Source organism: Pezoporus occidentalis, unplaced genomic scaffold, assembly GCF_034315485.1.
Source record: "Pezoporus occidentalis ecotype Australia unplaced genomic scaffold, CSIRO_AGI_Poc_V1 ctg316, whole genome shotgun sequence".
NCBI lineage: Eukaryota > Metazoa > Chordata > Aves > Psittaciformes > Psittacidae > Pezoporus > Pezoporus occidentalis.
Window position 1 is genome coordinate 84,810 of NW_026915116.1, and position 18,158 is coordinate 102,967.

An 18,158-nucleotide genomic window follows, 5' to 3' on the forward strand; every position below is an offset into this window, starting at 1 on the left:
AGCCTTCACCTCGATGATCAGAGCAAATCAGCAGCAGAGCAAATAAAGATTCTGCCCGCTCTCAACAGACTGAGACTTGAAATGACTTCGCATAAAATAGAGAAGCCCTAAAGAAACCCACTCTGGTAACTCAATGCATCTCCTGCTACAGGCACCTTGCAACACAGATGAAATTCTGGATCAGCTCCCTCACAACACTGTCTCTGTATCTAGAATAGGAAGCGTTTATGAAGAAACCTAATGACTTTATTGTAGCAAGGCAGGTGTCCAGGAGAGCAGCAGCAGCAACTGAAATCCCTGCTGCCAGTGTCAACAGAAAAGCTGTGATTAGCTGGGATCTACCAAGGCACAACACACCAAGGTCTATTTGCAGAACAAAAGGAGGGCAATGAGCGCTGCCCCTGCTGCAGATCTCACTGATTTCATGAAGAGAGAATTTCAGTCTCCAGATCCTTCAGCATTTTAAAGGCTATGGTGAACAGCCTCATTTCCAAAATAACTGCAATCTTAGAATGGAAGTGAGGAACAGGGAATTCATTGGCTAGTTTCTAAACGGGTATTTCCATCTTCGTCCCTTTCCCTATGAATGAAGATTGTGATAAACACATAAATGTACTGGCTTTTGCAAATCATAGATGTCGTTATGTGGATATAACTGTATGAGTTTACAATAACAGAAACAAAACTCGCTAAAGACACAAGACTAGACAACAAGTTAAAAAGGTTCAGATCTCTTGATCAAACCAGAGTCACATAGCAAAAGAATTTGTAAAGGCAAAAAAAAAGAAGGGGGGGGCTTGATATAAGGAAAGCTAGTGCCTGGAAAACATAAAGTACTTTTTTAGCTTAACTTAGGTTGTAGAAAGAGAACAATGTTTATGTTGTAAGTCTGTGGAATGTAGTGGCCCCACTAAACATGAGTTAATTGTTCCACACTAGTCTTCTAAAGTATCTTTAGTTTTAAAGAGCAATGCTTGTGTTGTAAGTCTGTGGTGAGATAACAGGATTTAGTGGCCCCACTAAACATGAACGAGTTATTTCACACCATCCTTCTACTTATCAGTTAGTTTAGAGACAGAGCCTCCCAAGCATCTGCTAGCTTGGGATACTCCTTGTCTGCCCATCCTACAATAAATTTTGCAGGAAGGTCACACTGTTTTAAATCTTTGCTAGTTCTCAGAATAATTAGATATAGCTGGTTGTGTGATTGCTGGGGGGTCCAACTGTGCCAAAGGTGAAAAGTACACTGTGAGGAAGACTGCTTACTTCATCTTGAAGACCCCTACTCACAAGAGGAAGACTGTTTACCTCATCCTCAAGACCCCTACTCACAGTCACCGCAGAGCAGTGTACAGACACCAAGAGGAGGAGACTTACAATAATAAATTCTTGAGGCTCGTTATAATATCCCCCGCCTATATGTGGGAATTATGACTATGTATGTAACTAATGTAATAGTGAAAGTATATAAACCTTTAACAAATGCTAATCACTTGCGCCTCTGGCTACGGTCATGTGCCCAGCGCTGTTGCTTTTGCTTTATTGACTTTGTCCCTCAATAAAACCTTGCTATCTTGTTTAGAGGAGTGAGCTGGTATTTCACAATGATGCAGTGTGAATTAAGGACCTTCGGGTGACTCCCCCACTTTCTTTACTCCCCTCAGAACCGAGCACGATCTGCTCTGGTATGTAGGGAATACTCCTTTGGCTAGCTCAGGTTCGGCGTCCGGTCTCTGCTCCCCCCCAAGCTACTTGTGCCCCTCCTCACCGGCAGAGGAGGAGGGACCAAAATGTGTGATAAACACAAATGTATTGGCTTTCACACATCATAGGTGTTCCTATGTGGATATAACTGTTTATAACTGTTCACAAAGCTTGCTGAAGACACAAGATTAGACAACAAGTTGAAAATAGCCAGAACTCTTCAGCAAAAGAAGAGCAAAAGAATTTGTAAAGGTAAAAGAAAGGGGGGGGGGGGGGAGCACGCTTGATATGAGGAAAGCTAGTGCCTGGAAAACATAGGGTTAAAGTACTTTTAGCTTAACTTAGGTCGAAGATAAAGAACAGTGTTTATGTTGTAAGTCTGTGATTATTTAGCAGCCTCACTAAACATGAGTAAATTATTTCACACCATCCTTCTACTTACAGTTAAGAGACAGAGCCTCCCGAACATCTGCTAGCTTTGGATACTCCTTGTCTGCCCATCCTGCAATAAATTCTGCAGGAAGGTCACACTGTTCTAAATCTTTGCCAGCTATCAGAAAAATTATGGATCTGGCTGGTTTCAGCTAGTTGTGTGATTACTGGGGCATCCAACTATGCCAAAGGTGAAAAGTGCACCACCGTGAGGAAGACTGCTTACTTCATATTGAAGACCCGTGCCTGCATGAGGAAGACTGCTCACTTCATCCTCAAGACCCCTGCCCACAATCACCGGAATGCAGTGCACAGATGCCAAGAGGAGGAGTCTTATGATAATCACAGAATCACAGAATAGTTAGGGTTGGAAAGGACCTTAAGATCATCTAGTTCCAACCCCCTGCCATGGGCAGGGACACCTCACACTAAACCATGCCACCTAAGGCTTCGTCCAACCTGGCCCTGAACGCTGCCAGGGATGAAGTATTCACAACCTCCCTGGGCAAGTAAGTTCCTGGAGCTAGTTATAATATTCCCCACTTATACGCGGAAATTATGATTATGTATATGACTAATACAATAGTGAAAGCGTATAAACCTGTAACAATTGCTAATCAGTGCGCCTCTGGCTACGGTCAGCCCAGCGCTGTTACTCTGGCTTTATTGACTTTGTGCCACAATAAAACCCTGTTATCTCTATTAGAGGAGTGAGCTCGTATTTCACACCGGGATAAGCGGGACGGAGCAACAACTGAAACATCGGTGCGTTACCAGCGTTATTCTCAGAGGAAAGGTGAAACACAGCGCTGCACCAGATCCTAGGAAGAGAATTAACTCTGCTGCAGCTGAAACCAAGGCAAAGGCAGAGAGACAAGCACAGTGGCAGGGCGCAGGATGCCGGGCCAGGAGCCTCCGAGGCGCCAGAGATTCATCAAGGGAGATGAAAGCAGAATCAAGCGCGCTATGGGCTCCTGACCCGGATCGCCTCCGGCAGACCGCAACCCTACTGCACCGGGCGCTGGGAAGTTTCCGCGCCGGGCGGCCAGCGGGCAGGAGACGCCCCTCTTCGCCGGCCCAAGGGACGGTCCCCGCTAACCCCGCACCCCCGCTGGAGTCGGATCTCACCTGCTGCTGCCGGGACCCGGACCCGGACCCTGCCCGCCGCCATTGCTGCGCCCGGGCGCTGCGTATGGGGCACACCGAAAAGGCCCGCCGGAGGGAACAGAACCGGCGCGCGAACACCGGGCTGCGGCCACGAGCACCCCGGTGTTCCACCGCGCACGCCCCGACACCTGAACGTGGAGCGGCTGCAGCGGCGGCGACTGCTCACCGGGAGGCGGCGGCGACCACGCGGCACGGACCGGAACGCTACCACGACCACTTCTGGCCAACAGCCACGGAGACAAAGGGAGCGCCGTGGCTCATGCGCGGAGTACGGTCTGCAGTACCAAACTCCGGACACAGATGGCAGCAGCGAGCTGCTCCCGGCTCAGTGCACGCACCCCCATCACCACCACCTGCAGTACCGAATTCTAGACACAAGATGGCAGCACGGAGCTGCGCCCGGCGCCGCACGACACAGCCCCCAAACCTGCTGTACCGAGTTTTGTGGGGGTATTCCCCCTCTCAGGCACCCTCCCCTGCCTCAATCCTTTTAGACTCAGAATCAGGGGTTTGGGTATATTTTGAGGCCACCACAGAGGCTCCGGCTGCACAAGCACAGCCTGTCATGGAAAGGTCTTTTTGGGAGAATCAGCCCCAAATCAAGCTGTTACCCCCCTTTCTCCAGAGGACTCCCCCATCCTCTACTCACTTGTTCCTCTGCCAAAACATCGCCAAGCACCAGCTTTCTGTCCTGCTGGCACCTTGGGCTTAGCAGAAGGGGCTGGATGTTTGCAGCCCCAACTTTCTCAGCCAGGCTTCATACGGAAGGTGCTCAGCCCCTGATTATCCTCGTGGCCTCTTCTGGACTTGCTCCAACAGCTCCATGTCCTTCTTGTGTTGAGGACACCAGAACTGCACACAGTGCTGCGCATGGGGTCTCATACGAGCAGAGTAGAGGGGCAGGATCACCTCCTTCGACCTGCTGGTCATGCTCCTTTTGATGCAGCCCAGGAAACAGTTGGTTCCCGGGCTGCAAGTACACACTGAAGCCGGCCCATGTTCAGTTTCTCATTGACCAACACCCCCAGATCCTTCTCCACAGGGCTGCTCTGAATCTTTTTCCTGCCCAACCTGTAGCTGTGCCTGGGATTGCCCCAACCCAGGTGTAGGACCTTGCACTTGGCTTGTTGAACTTCATGAGGTTGGCACTGGCCACCTCTCAAGTGTGTCGAGGTCCCTCTGGATCACATCCCTTCCCTCCAGTCTATCAACCAAACCACACAACTTAGTGTCATTGGCAAACTTGCTGAGGGTGCATCAACCCCACTGTCCATGTCACCAACAAAGATGTTGAACAAGGTCCCAACACTGATCCCTGAGGGACACCACTCATTACCCATCTCCAGCCGGACACTGAGCCATTGACCACAACTCTTTGTGTGTGGCCATCCAGCCAATTCTTTATCTACCGAGTGGTCCATCCATCAAATTGATGTCTCTCCAATTTAGAGACAAGGATGTCATGTGGGACAGTGTCGAACGCTTTGCACAAGTCCAGGTAGATGACAACAACTGCTCTACCCCTGTCCATCAGTTCTGTAGCCCCATCATAGAAGGCCACCAAATTGGTCAGGCAGGATTTCCCCTTAGTGAAGACATGTTGGTTGTCACCAAGCACCTTGTTGATTTTCATGTGCCTTAGCATGCCTTCCAGGAGAATCTGCTCCAAGATTTTTCCAGGCACTAAGGGGAGACTGACTGGTCTATAGTTTTCTGGGTCATCCATTTCCCCCTTCTTGAAAATGCGGGTTGTATTTCCCTTTATCCAGTTGTTGGGAGCTTCACCTGATATCACCATGGCACAACTGCCATGTTTTTTCAAATATGATGAACAGGCATGGATTTGATGGATGGACTACTTGGTGGATAAGGAATGGGCTGGATGGTCCAAGATTTATGGTCAATGGGTTGATGTTCAAGTAGAGATCAGTGACATGCTCCTTGGGGGTCAGTGTTGGGGCTGATCCTGTTCAACATTTTTGTTGTCAACATGGACAGGGGGATTAAGCACCCTCAGCAATTTTGTTGATGACTCCAGGCTGTGTGGTGCAGTCGACACATTGGAGGGAAGGGATCAGATCCAAAGGGATCTGGACAAGATGGAGAGGTGGGACTGTGTGAACTTCATGCTCAAGAAGGCCAACTGCAAGGTCCTGGGTTAGGGCAGTCCCAAGCACAGACACAGGCTGGGGGAGACTGGGTGGAGCAGCCCCGAGGAGAAGGACTTGGAGGTGTTGGATGAGGGGGAGCTACCCATGACCCAGCTTCAGTGTGCGCTTGAGCCCAGAACCCCCTCATATCCTAGGCTGCACTCCCAGAGCGTGAGCAGCAGCTCAGGAAGGGGATCCTCCCCCTCTGCTGTGCTCTTGGGAGACACACCCGGCAGTCCTGGTCCAGCTCTGGGGCAACAGCACAAGAGGGACGTGGAGCTGTTGGAGTGAGTGCAGAAGAGGCCATGGAGCTGCTGCGAGGGCTGGAGCAGCTCTGCTCTGGAGCCAGGCTGAGAGAGCTGGGCTGGGTCAGCCTGGAGAAAAGAAGGCTCCTGAAGGGGAGACCTTAGAGCAGCTCCAGTGCCTAAGGGGCTGCAGGAAAGCTGGAGAGGGGCTTTGGACAAGGGATGTAGGGACAGACCAAGGGGAATGGCTTTAACCTGCCAGAGGGGAGACTGAGATGAGCTCTTATGCAGAAGCTCTTCCCTGCGAGGGTGCTGAGGTGGTGCCACAGGGCACCCAGAGAAGCTGTGGCTGCCCCATCCCTGGCAGTGTTCAAGGCCAGGTTGGACACAGGGGATTGGAGCAAGCTGCTCTAGTGGAAGGTGTCCCTGCCTGTGGCAGGGGTTTAGAACTGGAGGAGCTTTAAGTCCCTTCCAAGCTAAACCAGTCTGGGATTCTATGAAAATTATATCTTGGCCCTGCCTGCCCAGAGAACCTCTGGCTTAGAGCCCAGAAGTGGTGATTGTCAGCCCCGGAGGGTGAGAGGTTATAGGATGACTGTGCATGCAGTGTGGCCACAGTGGTAAAGGCAGTCGCAAGGCCTGAGCTTGTGAAGCTGTTCTGGCCCTCCAAGTTGACTGACATGAACACCAGTATGAATTGAAGCATGTGGAGGTACTGTAACTACTCAAAATAAACACAAGCCACCTTCTGCTCACCACTTCAGGGATACTCCAGTAGTAAATAAGGATGCTGGAACTGGATAGAGGATGTTGATAAGAAAAATCAGACAGACCTTTTGCCCGAAGCTGTAAATGTAACTGCAAGGCAGAGACAGATGTGCTTGGCTAATTGCTTGGAAGCATATAAATATCATGTAATCCTTGTAATAAACGATCCAGCTTGTACTCTACCTATGGGTCCTTGCCTTCCATCCTCACAAATGGCACTCGAGCAGGGACTTGATGGAGAGCTGTGACTCAGCGATCGGTGAGGAAGCCCAGCCAAACCCCAAAAGAGCTGTCCAGCAATTGAATAGTACCTCTGATTGAGGTGAGCAGCTGGGAACATGGGGAACTCAGTATCCCCCGAACACAAATCGGTGTTCAGAGTGCTAATAAAATTCCTAGAGAAGAAGGGGATTACTGTAAATAAAGACAGACTGAAAGACTTGTTAATATGGGTCTCGACCCATGCTGCTGAGGTGACATCAACTAATATTTATCAGAAGAGAATATGGGAAAAGATTGTGGTCTGCCTCTAGGATGCAGCCACAAGGGATGATATGGCAGCCCCCAAATTGCTGGCCGCATGGCGCTCAGTCTATGAGGCACTTGATGAGGCAGCACAGGAGGCATCGGCAACATCAGCCCCTCTTGTCCCAATAAACAACACTCCAGATCCTCTCGACCCATGGCCAGTAGACCCAGAAACTGAGCCAGATCTACTCCCGCCTGACCCTGGCATTGGCTGTCATGAGACACAAGCTTTGCTGGTACTCACGTACCCCCCCACGCATATCGATCTGTGGGAAGATATCCGCCGGCAGGCTGCAACAGCAAATGAGCCAGCCAAAGATGACCCTTTTGATCCCGACCAATCGACCCTGACAGAGAACCCCACCTCTACCCCCCTGACCCGCATGATATGTGAAAAAACATTTAAAAAGCAGCAGAAAATCAAGGTGCTGTGAACCTGCCCCACAGCCTGAATGCTCCACATCCCGTCCGTCACGAGGAGAACCGCGGGCCGGACGGCGGGGAGGAAAACGGCGCTCCCGCGGTAGCCGAGTGGAGTCTGCAGCGGCGGCTCCCCTCCGACCGAGGGGCTGCGCCTGGTGGCGGCGGGACAAGGAGCTGCGGAGCACGGGCGCGCCGCCTCCACCTCCCCGTTGCCGCGGCCTCACTCACTCGCCTGGCGGCAGCAGCAGGCTCCGGCGGGCTCCCCCCATTGCCTGCCCGCAGGCAAAGGGCTGTGATACTCGCCCGCCCCTCGCCTTTGCTCCGGCAGGCGCGGGTACGCGCTGAGCCCGCCAAGATGCGCGCTGCGGGGCGGCGCGGGGTCCACTCCTCCCGGTGAGAGGCGGGAGGAAACCCAGCCTCTGCCCCGGAGGTTTTTCACCCCCAGCAATGGTCTGTTAACAGAGAACGATTCAGTCAAACACGCTACCCTTCAAAATAGAGCTGCCATGGATTTTTTGCTATTAGCTCAAGGACATGGTTGTAAACACTTCGGTAGAATGTGTTACATGAACCTGATCATTCTGAGTCTGCCCGTGAGGCAATTCAAAACCTAAAGGATGGAGTTCAGAAGTTGCGAATGGACAGTAGCTGGAATTGGCTAGAAAGTTTGCTGTCAGGATGGGGCATCAGTGCATGGTTGAAAGACATTATTAAAATTGTGATAAACACATAAATGTATTGGCTTTGGCAAATCATAGGTGCAGTTATGTGGATATAACTGTACGAGTTTACAATAACAGAAACAAAACTCGCTAAAGACACAAGACTAGACAACAAGTTAAAAAGGTTCAGATCTCTTGATCAAACCAGAGTCACATAGCAAAAGAATTTGTAAAGGTAAAAAAAAAAGGGGGGGGGGGGGGGGGGGGGGGGGGGCTTGATATAAGGAAAGCTAGTGCCTGGAAAACATAAAGTACTTTTTTAGCTTAACTTAGGTTGTAGAAAGAGAACAATGTTTATGTTGTAAGTCTGTGGAATGTAGTGGCCCCACTAAACATGAGTTAATTGTTCCACACTAGTCTTCTAAAGTATCTTTAGTTTTAAAGAGCAATGCTTGTGTTGTAAGTCTGTGGTGAGATAACAGGATTTAGTGGCCCCACTCCTTCTACTTATCAGTTAGTTTCGAGACAGAGCCTCCCAAGGCTCTGCTAGCTTGGGATACTCCTTGTCTGCCCATCCTGCAACAAATTTTGCAGGAAGGTCACACTGTTTTAAATCTTTGCTAGTTCTCAGAATAATTACAGATATAGCTGGTTGTGTGATTGCTGGGGGGTCCAACTGTGCCAGAGGTGAAAAGTACACCGTGAGGAAGACTGCTTACTTCATCTTGAAGACCCCTACTCACAAGAGGAAGACTGTTTACCTCATCCTCAAGACCCCTGCCCACAATCACCACAGAGCAGTGTGCAGACACCAAGAGGAGGAGACTTATGATAATAAATTCTTGAGGCTAGTTATAATATCCCCCGCCCATACGTGGGAATTATGAATATGTATGTAACTAATGTAATAGTGAAAGTATATAAACCTGTAACAAATGCTAATCACTTGCGCCTCTGGCTACGGTCATGTGCCCAGCGCTGTTGCTTTTGCTTTATTGACTTTGTCCCTCAATAAAACCTTGCTATCTTGTTTAGAGGAGTGAGCTCATATTTCACAAAAATCACAGCAGCCTGTGTAAAAATCTTTTTATATATTTTAATCACAGTTCCTTGTTTAATTGCTTGTATAAATTGTTTGATTGCTAAGTCTATTAACAATGTTTTGTTAGTTTATAAAGAAGGGGGAGATGGGGGGAATGCTGCACAAGAAGCTGCGCTAGCAGACCTGGACGAGAGACCAGACATCTGGACTCTTATCAGCCACAAACCTTGGAAGAAGTGAATGGGACAAGTCGGGAAGAACTGGAGAAAGAACATTGGGTGGAACCGAAGAAAGAGCATCAAGATAATTTCTGAGGACTGTAAATTTGGAAACAGGAGGATGCTTAAGACAAGACAAAGAATGTGTAGTCAAGGGGAAGTGGAAGTGAGATTGTAACGAGTAGTGATAGCAAAGAACTATTTTAGAAATAATTATTCAAGCAAAGGTGTGTGGACAGTAATGTGGTTGGCTGAAAAAGTGCGTGATCAATAAAATTGTTTTGTGATGGAAAAGTACCAAAAGAACTAACCGCTACTAACCGCTAAGCAGAATACTATAAAATCCTGTAAGCTCACTCAACAAGGGATTTTGTTTGTAGCCAGAAACAGAGTCCATGCCTCAGTTGCCACAAGATCAGGCCTGGCAAAGGGTGCTATCCCATATAAAGAATGGCCCATGTGCAGTAGGGACCTTAGGTATGTTTATCCCTAATAACACTATGATAATAAATAAATGAGGATTGTGTTCTCGAAGGTCCATGCACGCTTTTCAGCTGAGTTGGGATGACAAAGTAAATTTTTGGAACCCGGGTGAAAAAACAGCTACTTCATTTTCAGCTGCTGGAGTAGCTAGTGCTCAAGCTTTAGCAACATTGAATAAGTTAGGATGTTGGCTTCCTAAACAAACTAATGCTACAGCACCTGCTCTCTCTGCTTTGCTCACTGATGTCGACTCTATTAGGCATGCGACTGCAAAATAGGGCAGCAATCAATTTTCTCCTCTTAGCACATGGGCATGGGTGTGAAATTTTGGAAGGAATGTGTTGCATGAATCATAGAATCATAGAATAGTTAGGGTTGGAAAGGACCTTAAGATCATCTAGTTCCAGCCCTCCTGCCATGGGCAGGGACACCTTACACTAAATCATATCACCCAAGGCCTCGTCCAACCTGGTCTTGAACACTGCCAGGGATGGAGCATTCACAACCTCCCTGGGCAACCTACTCCAGTGCCTCACCACCCTAACAGGAAAGAATTTCCTCCTTATATCCAATCTAAACTTCCCCTGTTTAAGTTTTAACTCGTTACCCCTTGTCCTGTCATTACAGTCCCCAATAAAGAGTCCCTCCCCAGCATCCCTATAGGCCCCCTTCAGATACTGGAAGGCTGCTCTGAGGTCTCCACGCAGCCAGACCATTCAGAATCCATACATGAAAGTCTCCGCAAGTTGAAAGACAGTATGAAGAAGTTAAGGGAAGATGATGCAGGGGGTGTAACTGGGTGGCTACAAAGTCAAAGGACTTTAAATGCTATAAAGTTAAAGGACAATTGATCTTCTTCTTTGCCCTCTTTGCCATCATATGTGTTGTACCTTGTTTGTTACAATGTATGCAGCGAATGTTATCCCAAGCTTTTGAGAGACATGTCTCTACTGCGCTGATAAAATAAGAAGGGGTAACTGGAGGGGTTGGAATGCATTGCAATTGTCAGAGACCATGGGAAGGAGGAACTACAGCAGGCAATTAAGAGTGACCCATCCCTGACTGGTACTTGGAAGATGTTGGAACTGGCAAGGAATAAGGATGTTGGAACTGGATAGAGGATGTTGATAAGAAAAATCAGATAGACCTTTTGCCCGAAGTTGTAAATGTAACTGCAAGGCAGAGACAGATGTGCTTGGCTAATTGCTTGGAAGCGTATAAATATCGTGTAATCCTTGTAATAAACGATCCAACTTGTACTCTACCTATGGGTCCTTGCCTTCCATCCTCACACTAGGAGTAATGCAGACATACGTGCTGTAACGTTTTTAGCCTTTTTCTGCTAGATGTATTATTATACATCTAGCACAATACAACACTTCCCACTGCAGGCACCTAAAACTCCCCATCAGCTGCAGAAGCTCACAGTCAGATCCAATATACACAATGCTAAGCAAACCTGAAGCATACAGGAATTTTTTCTCTTGTCAATCTGCTTTGGCCCCTTCATCTCATTTCCAAAGAGATGAAAATACCAGTACACAGTTTACCTTGGACACCAAAAGAAAGGAGACTGTGCTTTCTAGAAAGCACATGGGCCTGGTGGTGCAGGTAGAGTATGCCTGTCTTTAGGCAAAGTGGGTTGAGCACCTATGGACACTAGTGTAATCCTAGCCTGAAATGGAACCAGGGCTGCAGGGCAGGGACAAGCCAAGTCCATCACCCTAGTCTCTAGTCCCAGGTGGCAGCCAGGAAGCAGATAGATGCCACAAAAGCAGCAGAAGAGCCTGACTCCCACCACATCCCAGTGCTACCAGCTGATGGAAAGACTGAGCTCTGCTTCTGTCAGCGAGGAACTCCAATACAGCAGGCCAGGTCAGACGCACTGAAGGCACTCCTGGCTGCTTTGTGCTTAAGAAGAAGCCTGACAGGATGGCCCACGTGTGGGGTCTTGTGCCCCACGAAGGAGGGGATCCAGGTGTGACAAAGATGTGACATGGGGCCAGGACTCAACCCAGGTTCTCCTAGGCAGAGGTGCATGGCAGATGTGTTAGCACATTGGTGGAAGATATGTCCACTGCTGGCTGGGGAATGTCATTCCACCATGTCCCAGAAGGGGATGGAGGGATTTGTGAGTGCATGGCACAGTTCACACAAGCCCTCGAGTCTCCCATGGGTTTGAAAGCTGGTTGCATTTATAACCTCAGCTCAGATGCGAAGTAACTGTACCATCCCTTTGCTTGCTCCAGCTCTTGTTTTGGCTTCCAGCCTTTGCAAAAGATTTGGTTGTGTAAAGTTGTTTCTCTGCTCTGCCTTCTGTGTCCAGAATACCCTGTGGTTATCCTCCTTTTTATGTCCACAAAGCTGCAAGTTCCAGCTCAGGGCAGTGGAAACCAGAAAGACTTTTATGCAGTACTACAGGAATTGCTTATGCGATACCACCATGGGTATCCCACATGAAGGGCAGTGTCCCACGGCAGTTTTTGAGCCAGTTATACGTTTACATGTTTATGTGTTAACATGTTCACATGCAGGACCTAGCTGGGGTCATCCAGGGCTCTCCAGAGCCAGCTCCCCTCCCTGCTTGTACTGCAAGAAGCTTGGGCTTCTCAGGGACTGTCCCAGACAGGGTAACAGCCCCTTCTCCAGAGAGGGGAGAGCTGTGCCTCACACCCACTGGGGCAGGATGCAGTTGGCAGGACGCAGGGTACACCCTCACACATTTGTGTGTCCACAGGAGACATGGACAAGGCCCCAGGACTAGCAGTCACCCACAGTCAGGACATCCAGCCCCTCCCTGCAGGACATCCCCACAAAAAGCATCACCCAAATGCCCATGCTGGCCTGGAAGTGCAAAAGGAAGGAATGAACCCTGCCATGACCCAAAGTTCAAGGCAGATAAGCTCACACTTCTCCTGCCCCTCCTCCAGCCCGAAGAAGCCCAGCCGCAGCCCAGACCAGCTCAGTAGCCTTCACCAGTCTTGCTACAGTATGGGATGTCTTTCTTGTATGGGAGACCCCCAAATGGGACATGGCATGCAGAGCAGAGTGTGTGAATCACTTCACCAGCCCATCCCTGCACACTTGCCAACGCAGCCCAGGACCTGCCTGCCAGCCTCACCGCACAGGACTGGGGCTGCCAGCACTCCCCTACTCAGTGGTGCCCCAGGAGCTGTCTCAACTCCTTGGGCTCTCAGCCCAGTGCTGACCTTGCCTGTGACTTTGGGTCTTGCCAGTGGAGCTGGTGCAGGCCTGCACAGGGCTCGGACCTGCACCTGCTGGCCAGACCCCAGCCTCACCCCAGCAGTCAGTAGCAGGGCAGCAGTTGCCTGCTTAGACACTGGGGTGCCCTGTGGCGTGGGGCTAGCCACATCCCTCCCCACCTGCTTGGGGGATAAAGACTGGAACCCTGGGCATCCTGCCTTATCTTCCATTTATGTTTCAGACAAACCCAAACTGGGTCCTGGGTCCCTGACACACTCACACACTTGGCAGCCAAGGCTTCAGGGTCCTGCCAGTGTAGCGCTATCCCCGTGGGGCCACTGCAGGACTGCAAGCACAACCCAGGCATCAGGCAGCCCTGGGGCACACTGGGGGTGCAGCGGACAGGAGCACAGTGCAGGATGGCAGAGCCCTCAGCAGAAGAGCTCTGTGGTCCCTGGTGGGGTGGATGAAAGCTGGTTTCACTGGCACAGGGCATCCCCTTGCAGAGCCCACCCCAGCACCAGCATGCCAACCACATCCCGCTTGGTGAACACAGCCTCCAGGGTGGAAAGGTCCTTCCATGGGACAGGGGACATGTGAGCTTAGAGGTGGCCCACCAGGTGACACAGCATCTGGGAGGCCTTTGCAACACCTCAGGCCATGTCATGGGTGGCACACAGCAGATGTATCACTGTTGCAGTGGACTTTGCACTTGTCTGTGGCATTGGCCTCTGTCCATGCTGTTAGGGAAATCCTGATAAAGTGAGAGAAGGCTCTGCTGCCAAACCCTGGCTGCCAGCCCCTGGCTGCCCTGCAGCACTCATGGGAGCATGGAGCTCTGCAAGCGGTCCCATCAGAGCATAACCCCGGTCAAGTACTTAAAACACAGGCTGGCTCCAGAAGCAAGAGCTGCACTGGAGGAATCATGATGGCTCTTTCTGTCTCATCCTTCTCTTTCCAGCCCTTTATCAGCTCCCTGTTGGCAGAGATGAAGCTGGACCTCAGTGCATCACTTCTCTGAGGCAGAGCAAAAATCCCTAAGGAATGCAGCAGAAATGCAGTGGAATGGGGATTCCTGAACCCACTGGCCACCCTGATCAACCCTCCCCTGGGGCACAAGGCGGGGGGGAGTGGCTGTGCATGTGTGTGAGCACTGCCCTGCAGCCCAGCCACACTCCTAAGGTATTTCCAGGAGATCACAGTTCCCAGATGGGAAATGTACCAGCATAGTCTGGGCCACCAGCTAGAAAGCAGATCTGCAGGGATGGATCTTGGGATCCTGCTGGGCACTGGCTGAGCAGGATCCAGGGATGTATCCTCACAGCAGAGGCCACCAGTGGCCCCAGCTGCAGCAGGACAAGCATTACCAACCTCTGGGAGGTTAAAAGGGAACGGTGGGTTGCTGTGTCCTCTCCAGTCTATGCCAGATCACCCAGGGAAGGCTCAGACTTGTGTGTCCAGCAAAGGGCCATGGTGGTGGAAAGGGACTGGAGTAGCAAAAGAGGCTGTGAGAGCTGGGTCTGTTAAGCCTGGAGCAAAGGAAGTTTACAGAGAAGCTATTAACATATAGAAATGCCTGCAGGGAGGGTGCAAAGAGAGAGATCTCTTCTGGGCCCCTCATTACATGACATTGAGGTGCTGGAGTGGGTCCAGAAAAGGGCAACGGAGCTGGCGCAGGGCCTGGAGCACAAGTGTGAAGAGGAACAGCTGAGGGACCTGGGGGGTTTAGCCTGGAGAAGAGAAGGCTCAGGGGAACCTTATCACTCTCTGCAACAACCTGAAAGGAGGATAAAGCCAGGAAGTGACTGGTCCCTTCTCCCAAGAAACAAGTGATAAGAGGAAATGGCCTCAAGCTGCACCAGGGGAGGTTTAGACTGGATATTGGGAACAATTCCTTCCCCAAAGGATGCTCAGGCACTGGACCAGGATGCCCAGGGCAGGGCTGGAGTCACTGCTCCTGGAAGCGTTCAAAAATGTGCTGCTGAGGTCCACAGTGACATGGTTTAGTGGTGGACTTGGCAGTGCCTAGGTAAAGGTACTCGCATACACCCACACGCACACCGCTGCCCCAGCACCCTCCCGGGAGCTCTACCCCACAAAACTGACCCGGGGGTGTCCGGAACCGTGTTGCGCAGGGCGGGGGGTTCCTCCTGCATCCCGCTCCTCCTGCTCACCTCCCACGGGGGGGGGCGGGGCCGGCGTGGACCAATCAGCTTTGTGCCCACCGGCCGGCTGGCGCACGGTTAAAGGGGGGGGCGGTGTACGGGGTGCTGCGCGCCCGCACGGAGCTAGCCTGCGCGGTGGCGCGCGGTACGCGCCCTTCCTGAGCCGCTGGGCCCCCGGCCCGGCAGCGCTGGTGGAGAGCGCCTGGGCTGGGCGGGGCCGTCCCCGCGCCTGCTGGGTCCGCCGCGACCCCCGCCTGCAGCGCCGCCCGCCCGCCGCCCCCGGTGCCGCACAGAGGAGGGACCCGGCGGCGCTGGGGCGGCGCCGCGCGTCCTGTGCCTAACCCGCGCCGCCGCAGAGCCTCCGCGCCGCCGCCGACGGGGCTGAACCTTTCCGGAAATGCTGTGGTGCGGGGCCGGTGGCTTGGTGGGGAATGCCCGCGAGCTGGCTACTGAGTGGGGAGGGCGAGGAGGGAGCAGCGGTCAGGCGCACCCCATCCTCCCGTCGGAGCTGTCCTCACCGACGCTGCCCGTAGGTCTCTTCCGCGGCCCCGACCGGTGCTGTCGTGAGCACGATCAGTGCTCGGTGCAGATCACGGCGCTACAGTTCAGCTACGGCATCCACAACTACCGCCTGCATACCATATCCCACTGTGAATGTGATGTTTATCTTGTTTAGAGGAGTGCGTATTTCACACCAGGTGCTCCGAAGGCCGGGTCCGGGGGGTCACACACCCCCCGGGGCCGCCGAGCTGCTCACCGCCTCGGTGTGCCCTGCAGATTCCGGCAGTGCCTGCTGGACCTCAACGACACCATCTCCAACATCATCGGAGTCACATTTTTCAACCTGCTGGAGGTGCCGTGCTTCGTGTTGGAGTGCAAGGAGTGCGTCTAGTGGCACTGGTGGGGAGGGTGAGTGCTCTGGTGTTGTAGCCCCATGGCTGAGCATCTGCTGCAGCAGCCCTGGGCATGCCCTCCCCTGCCGCCACCGACTTGGCTGCAGCAGAGTGGGTGTACAGGGCCTTATGGCATGTGATGTTCCCAGGTGTGAGCGTTATGGTGTAGTACCCTGGCCAGGGTGGTGCAGCAGTGTCAGAACTACAGCCTGCCCCCAGAGGCGACTGGCAGCCCTGCTGTGTAGCCCCCAGGCAAGGGAGGGGAGTTCTCAAGAGTAGGGCACAAGAGCCTCTGAGTCAAGACCCTCAGCTCTACCAGACACAGAGACCTGCTACAGCCCAGCAGCCACAGGGACCACGTACCTTGTCCCCCGTATCCACCAGGGACAAGGCTGGTGGATACGGCCACGAGCAGGCACAGTGGGGGCTGGAGGCTACGACCCCAACAGCAATGACCATGTTGCAGCAGGACCTTGCTGGAGGAAGGTGAATGCCTGGAGGAGCACTGCAAGGGTCTAGGGGCTCAGCACACCCTGCCTGCCCTCAGGATGGCAGCATCCAATCCAGCCCAGCTGTGGAGTGGTGCAGAGCCCCCCGATGACTGTTGTGGCAGGGTGCAGACAGCAGCAGGGTGAATGGGCGCTGGGGGTAGAGCATGAATCACAGCTGGGGTGTCCCAAGGTCTCAGCACATGTTGGTTGTGTGCTGGGGGTGCCCCTCACTGCCCTGCTGTCCTCAGGCCTGGGCAGGGTGTGCAAGAGCTACAAGCACTTGGATAAGTGTGAGCACTAGATTGTACCCAGCGAAGTGAAGTACCAGCTGCACAACATGGAAACCTGATGCTCTTCCACTGCAACTGCATTCACAGGTGTGTGTCCAGGAGGAAAAGGCTCTTCCCACCATCACAGGGCACTATGTGCAGATACTCTGGGGTCAGACAAGGTGGGCTATCCAACCTGGCCAGCAGCGGCTGACTGCTGCCCTGCTGTGCCCACAGGTTGGCATGGTTCCTGCACAGGATGAGCGACCTCAGTGACATGGAGCTGGCTTTCCTGGCCAACCACATTACCACAGACTGCTTTGTTCTAGAGCCACCCACTGACTGCAGCCTCCATAAAGGTTCACAAGTGTGAAGGGTCACACAAACAAGCCTGTGGGGGCAGCAGGGTGTCCTGGCAGGGCTGGATGCCAGCTTGGTGTGAAGCTGGTATTGCAAGCGCTGTCCTCTACTGTGCCATGAGTAAGGCTGGAGTGGAAAGGAATGGATGTGAGTGGCAGTGTTACACTGAGGCTTCTTCAGCACCAGTATTGCAGCAGCCCGGGCTGTGCTAGTACCTGTATGTTGTCTCAAAAAGACCCTGAGACGCTAGGATTCTTTGCATGTGAACTCCAGGGCCAAGCATCCAGACTGGAAGACACAGCACAGTGGTGTCACTCTCTATGAGCAATGCCTTTGGATGACCTTGAAGCAGAAGCGTTGTGCTCAGTTTCACACCATGCCCTGATGATGCCTGAGTACTGCTTCCTGTGGGGAGGAAAATGTCCTGTGCTGCAGCCATGAGGTGAAGCTACTCAATTTCTGGTTCCTGAGACAGAGGATGTCACAAGGTGCAACTGCTGGGGTGACTGCATGGAGCTGGGGGATGCCACAGCTGGAGCAGGTGCAAGCAGATGGACTGAGAAGACTCTTAGGATGAGGGGGTTGTGTATGCAGCAGTGGCTGCCATCCATGAGCATCAAAGCAGGTGGAAAGAAAGAGGAGGGCTTGGGAAAGTGGAACCCCACCCTCTTTAGTCCCTGTTGTTCTCTGGGGCACACAGGTCCTCCCAGGCATGGGGGACAGCACTGCCCCCAACCTGGGTTTGTGCCTCTTCAGCTGGGGCGGCTGAGCACTGTGGTGTGATCCAACCCCCTTCCACAGCCAGGGTGGGATGGGCACTGGTGAGCTGGGCTGGCTCTAAGGAGGGGTTCAGTCCCTGTGTGCAGAAGATGAATACAGGATGGTCTGAGTGTGGTGCCAGGGCCAAGCCTGCTGCCCTCCCTGCACATGCTGTGGTCTCCACAGGAGGGGCTG

The 18,158-nt window shown here is 52.3% G+C and overlaps 1 protein-coding gene and 1 long non-coding RNA gene across 2 annotated transcripts; both read left to right on the plus strand.

Annotated features, from left to right (window-relative positions):
* Positions 1 to 1,955: 1,955 nt before the first annotated feature.
* Positions 1,956 to 9,113, plus strand: LOC134168576 (uncharacterized). Its single transcript, XR_009966592.1, has 2 exons — positions 1,956 to 2,327; positions 8,767 to 9,113. It is a non-coding gene; the product is annotated as an uncharacterized LOC134168576 (long non-coding RNA).
* Positions 9,114 to 14,496: 5,383 nt separating this feature from the next.
* Positions 14,497 to 18,102, plus strand: PLA2G3 (phospholipase A2 group III). Its single transcript, XM_062628393.1, is given in 12 exon segments — positions 14,497 to 14,533; positions 15,162 to 15,544; positions 15,547 to 15,852; positions 15,901 to 15,905; positions 15,969 to 16,100; positions 16,234 to 16,256; positions 16,259 to 16,325; positions 16,469 to 16,570; positions 16,612 to 16,919; positions 16,922 to 16,952; positions 17,082 to 17,213; positions 17,385 to 18,102. Coding segments are annotated over 12 exon segments (1,731 nt in total). The 3' UTR covers positions 17,590 to 18,102.
* Positions 18,103 to 18,158: the final 56 nt, after the last annotated feature.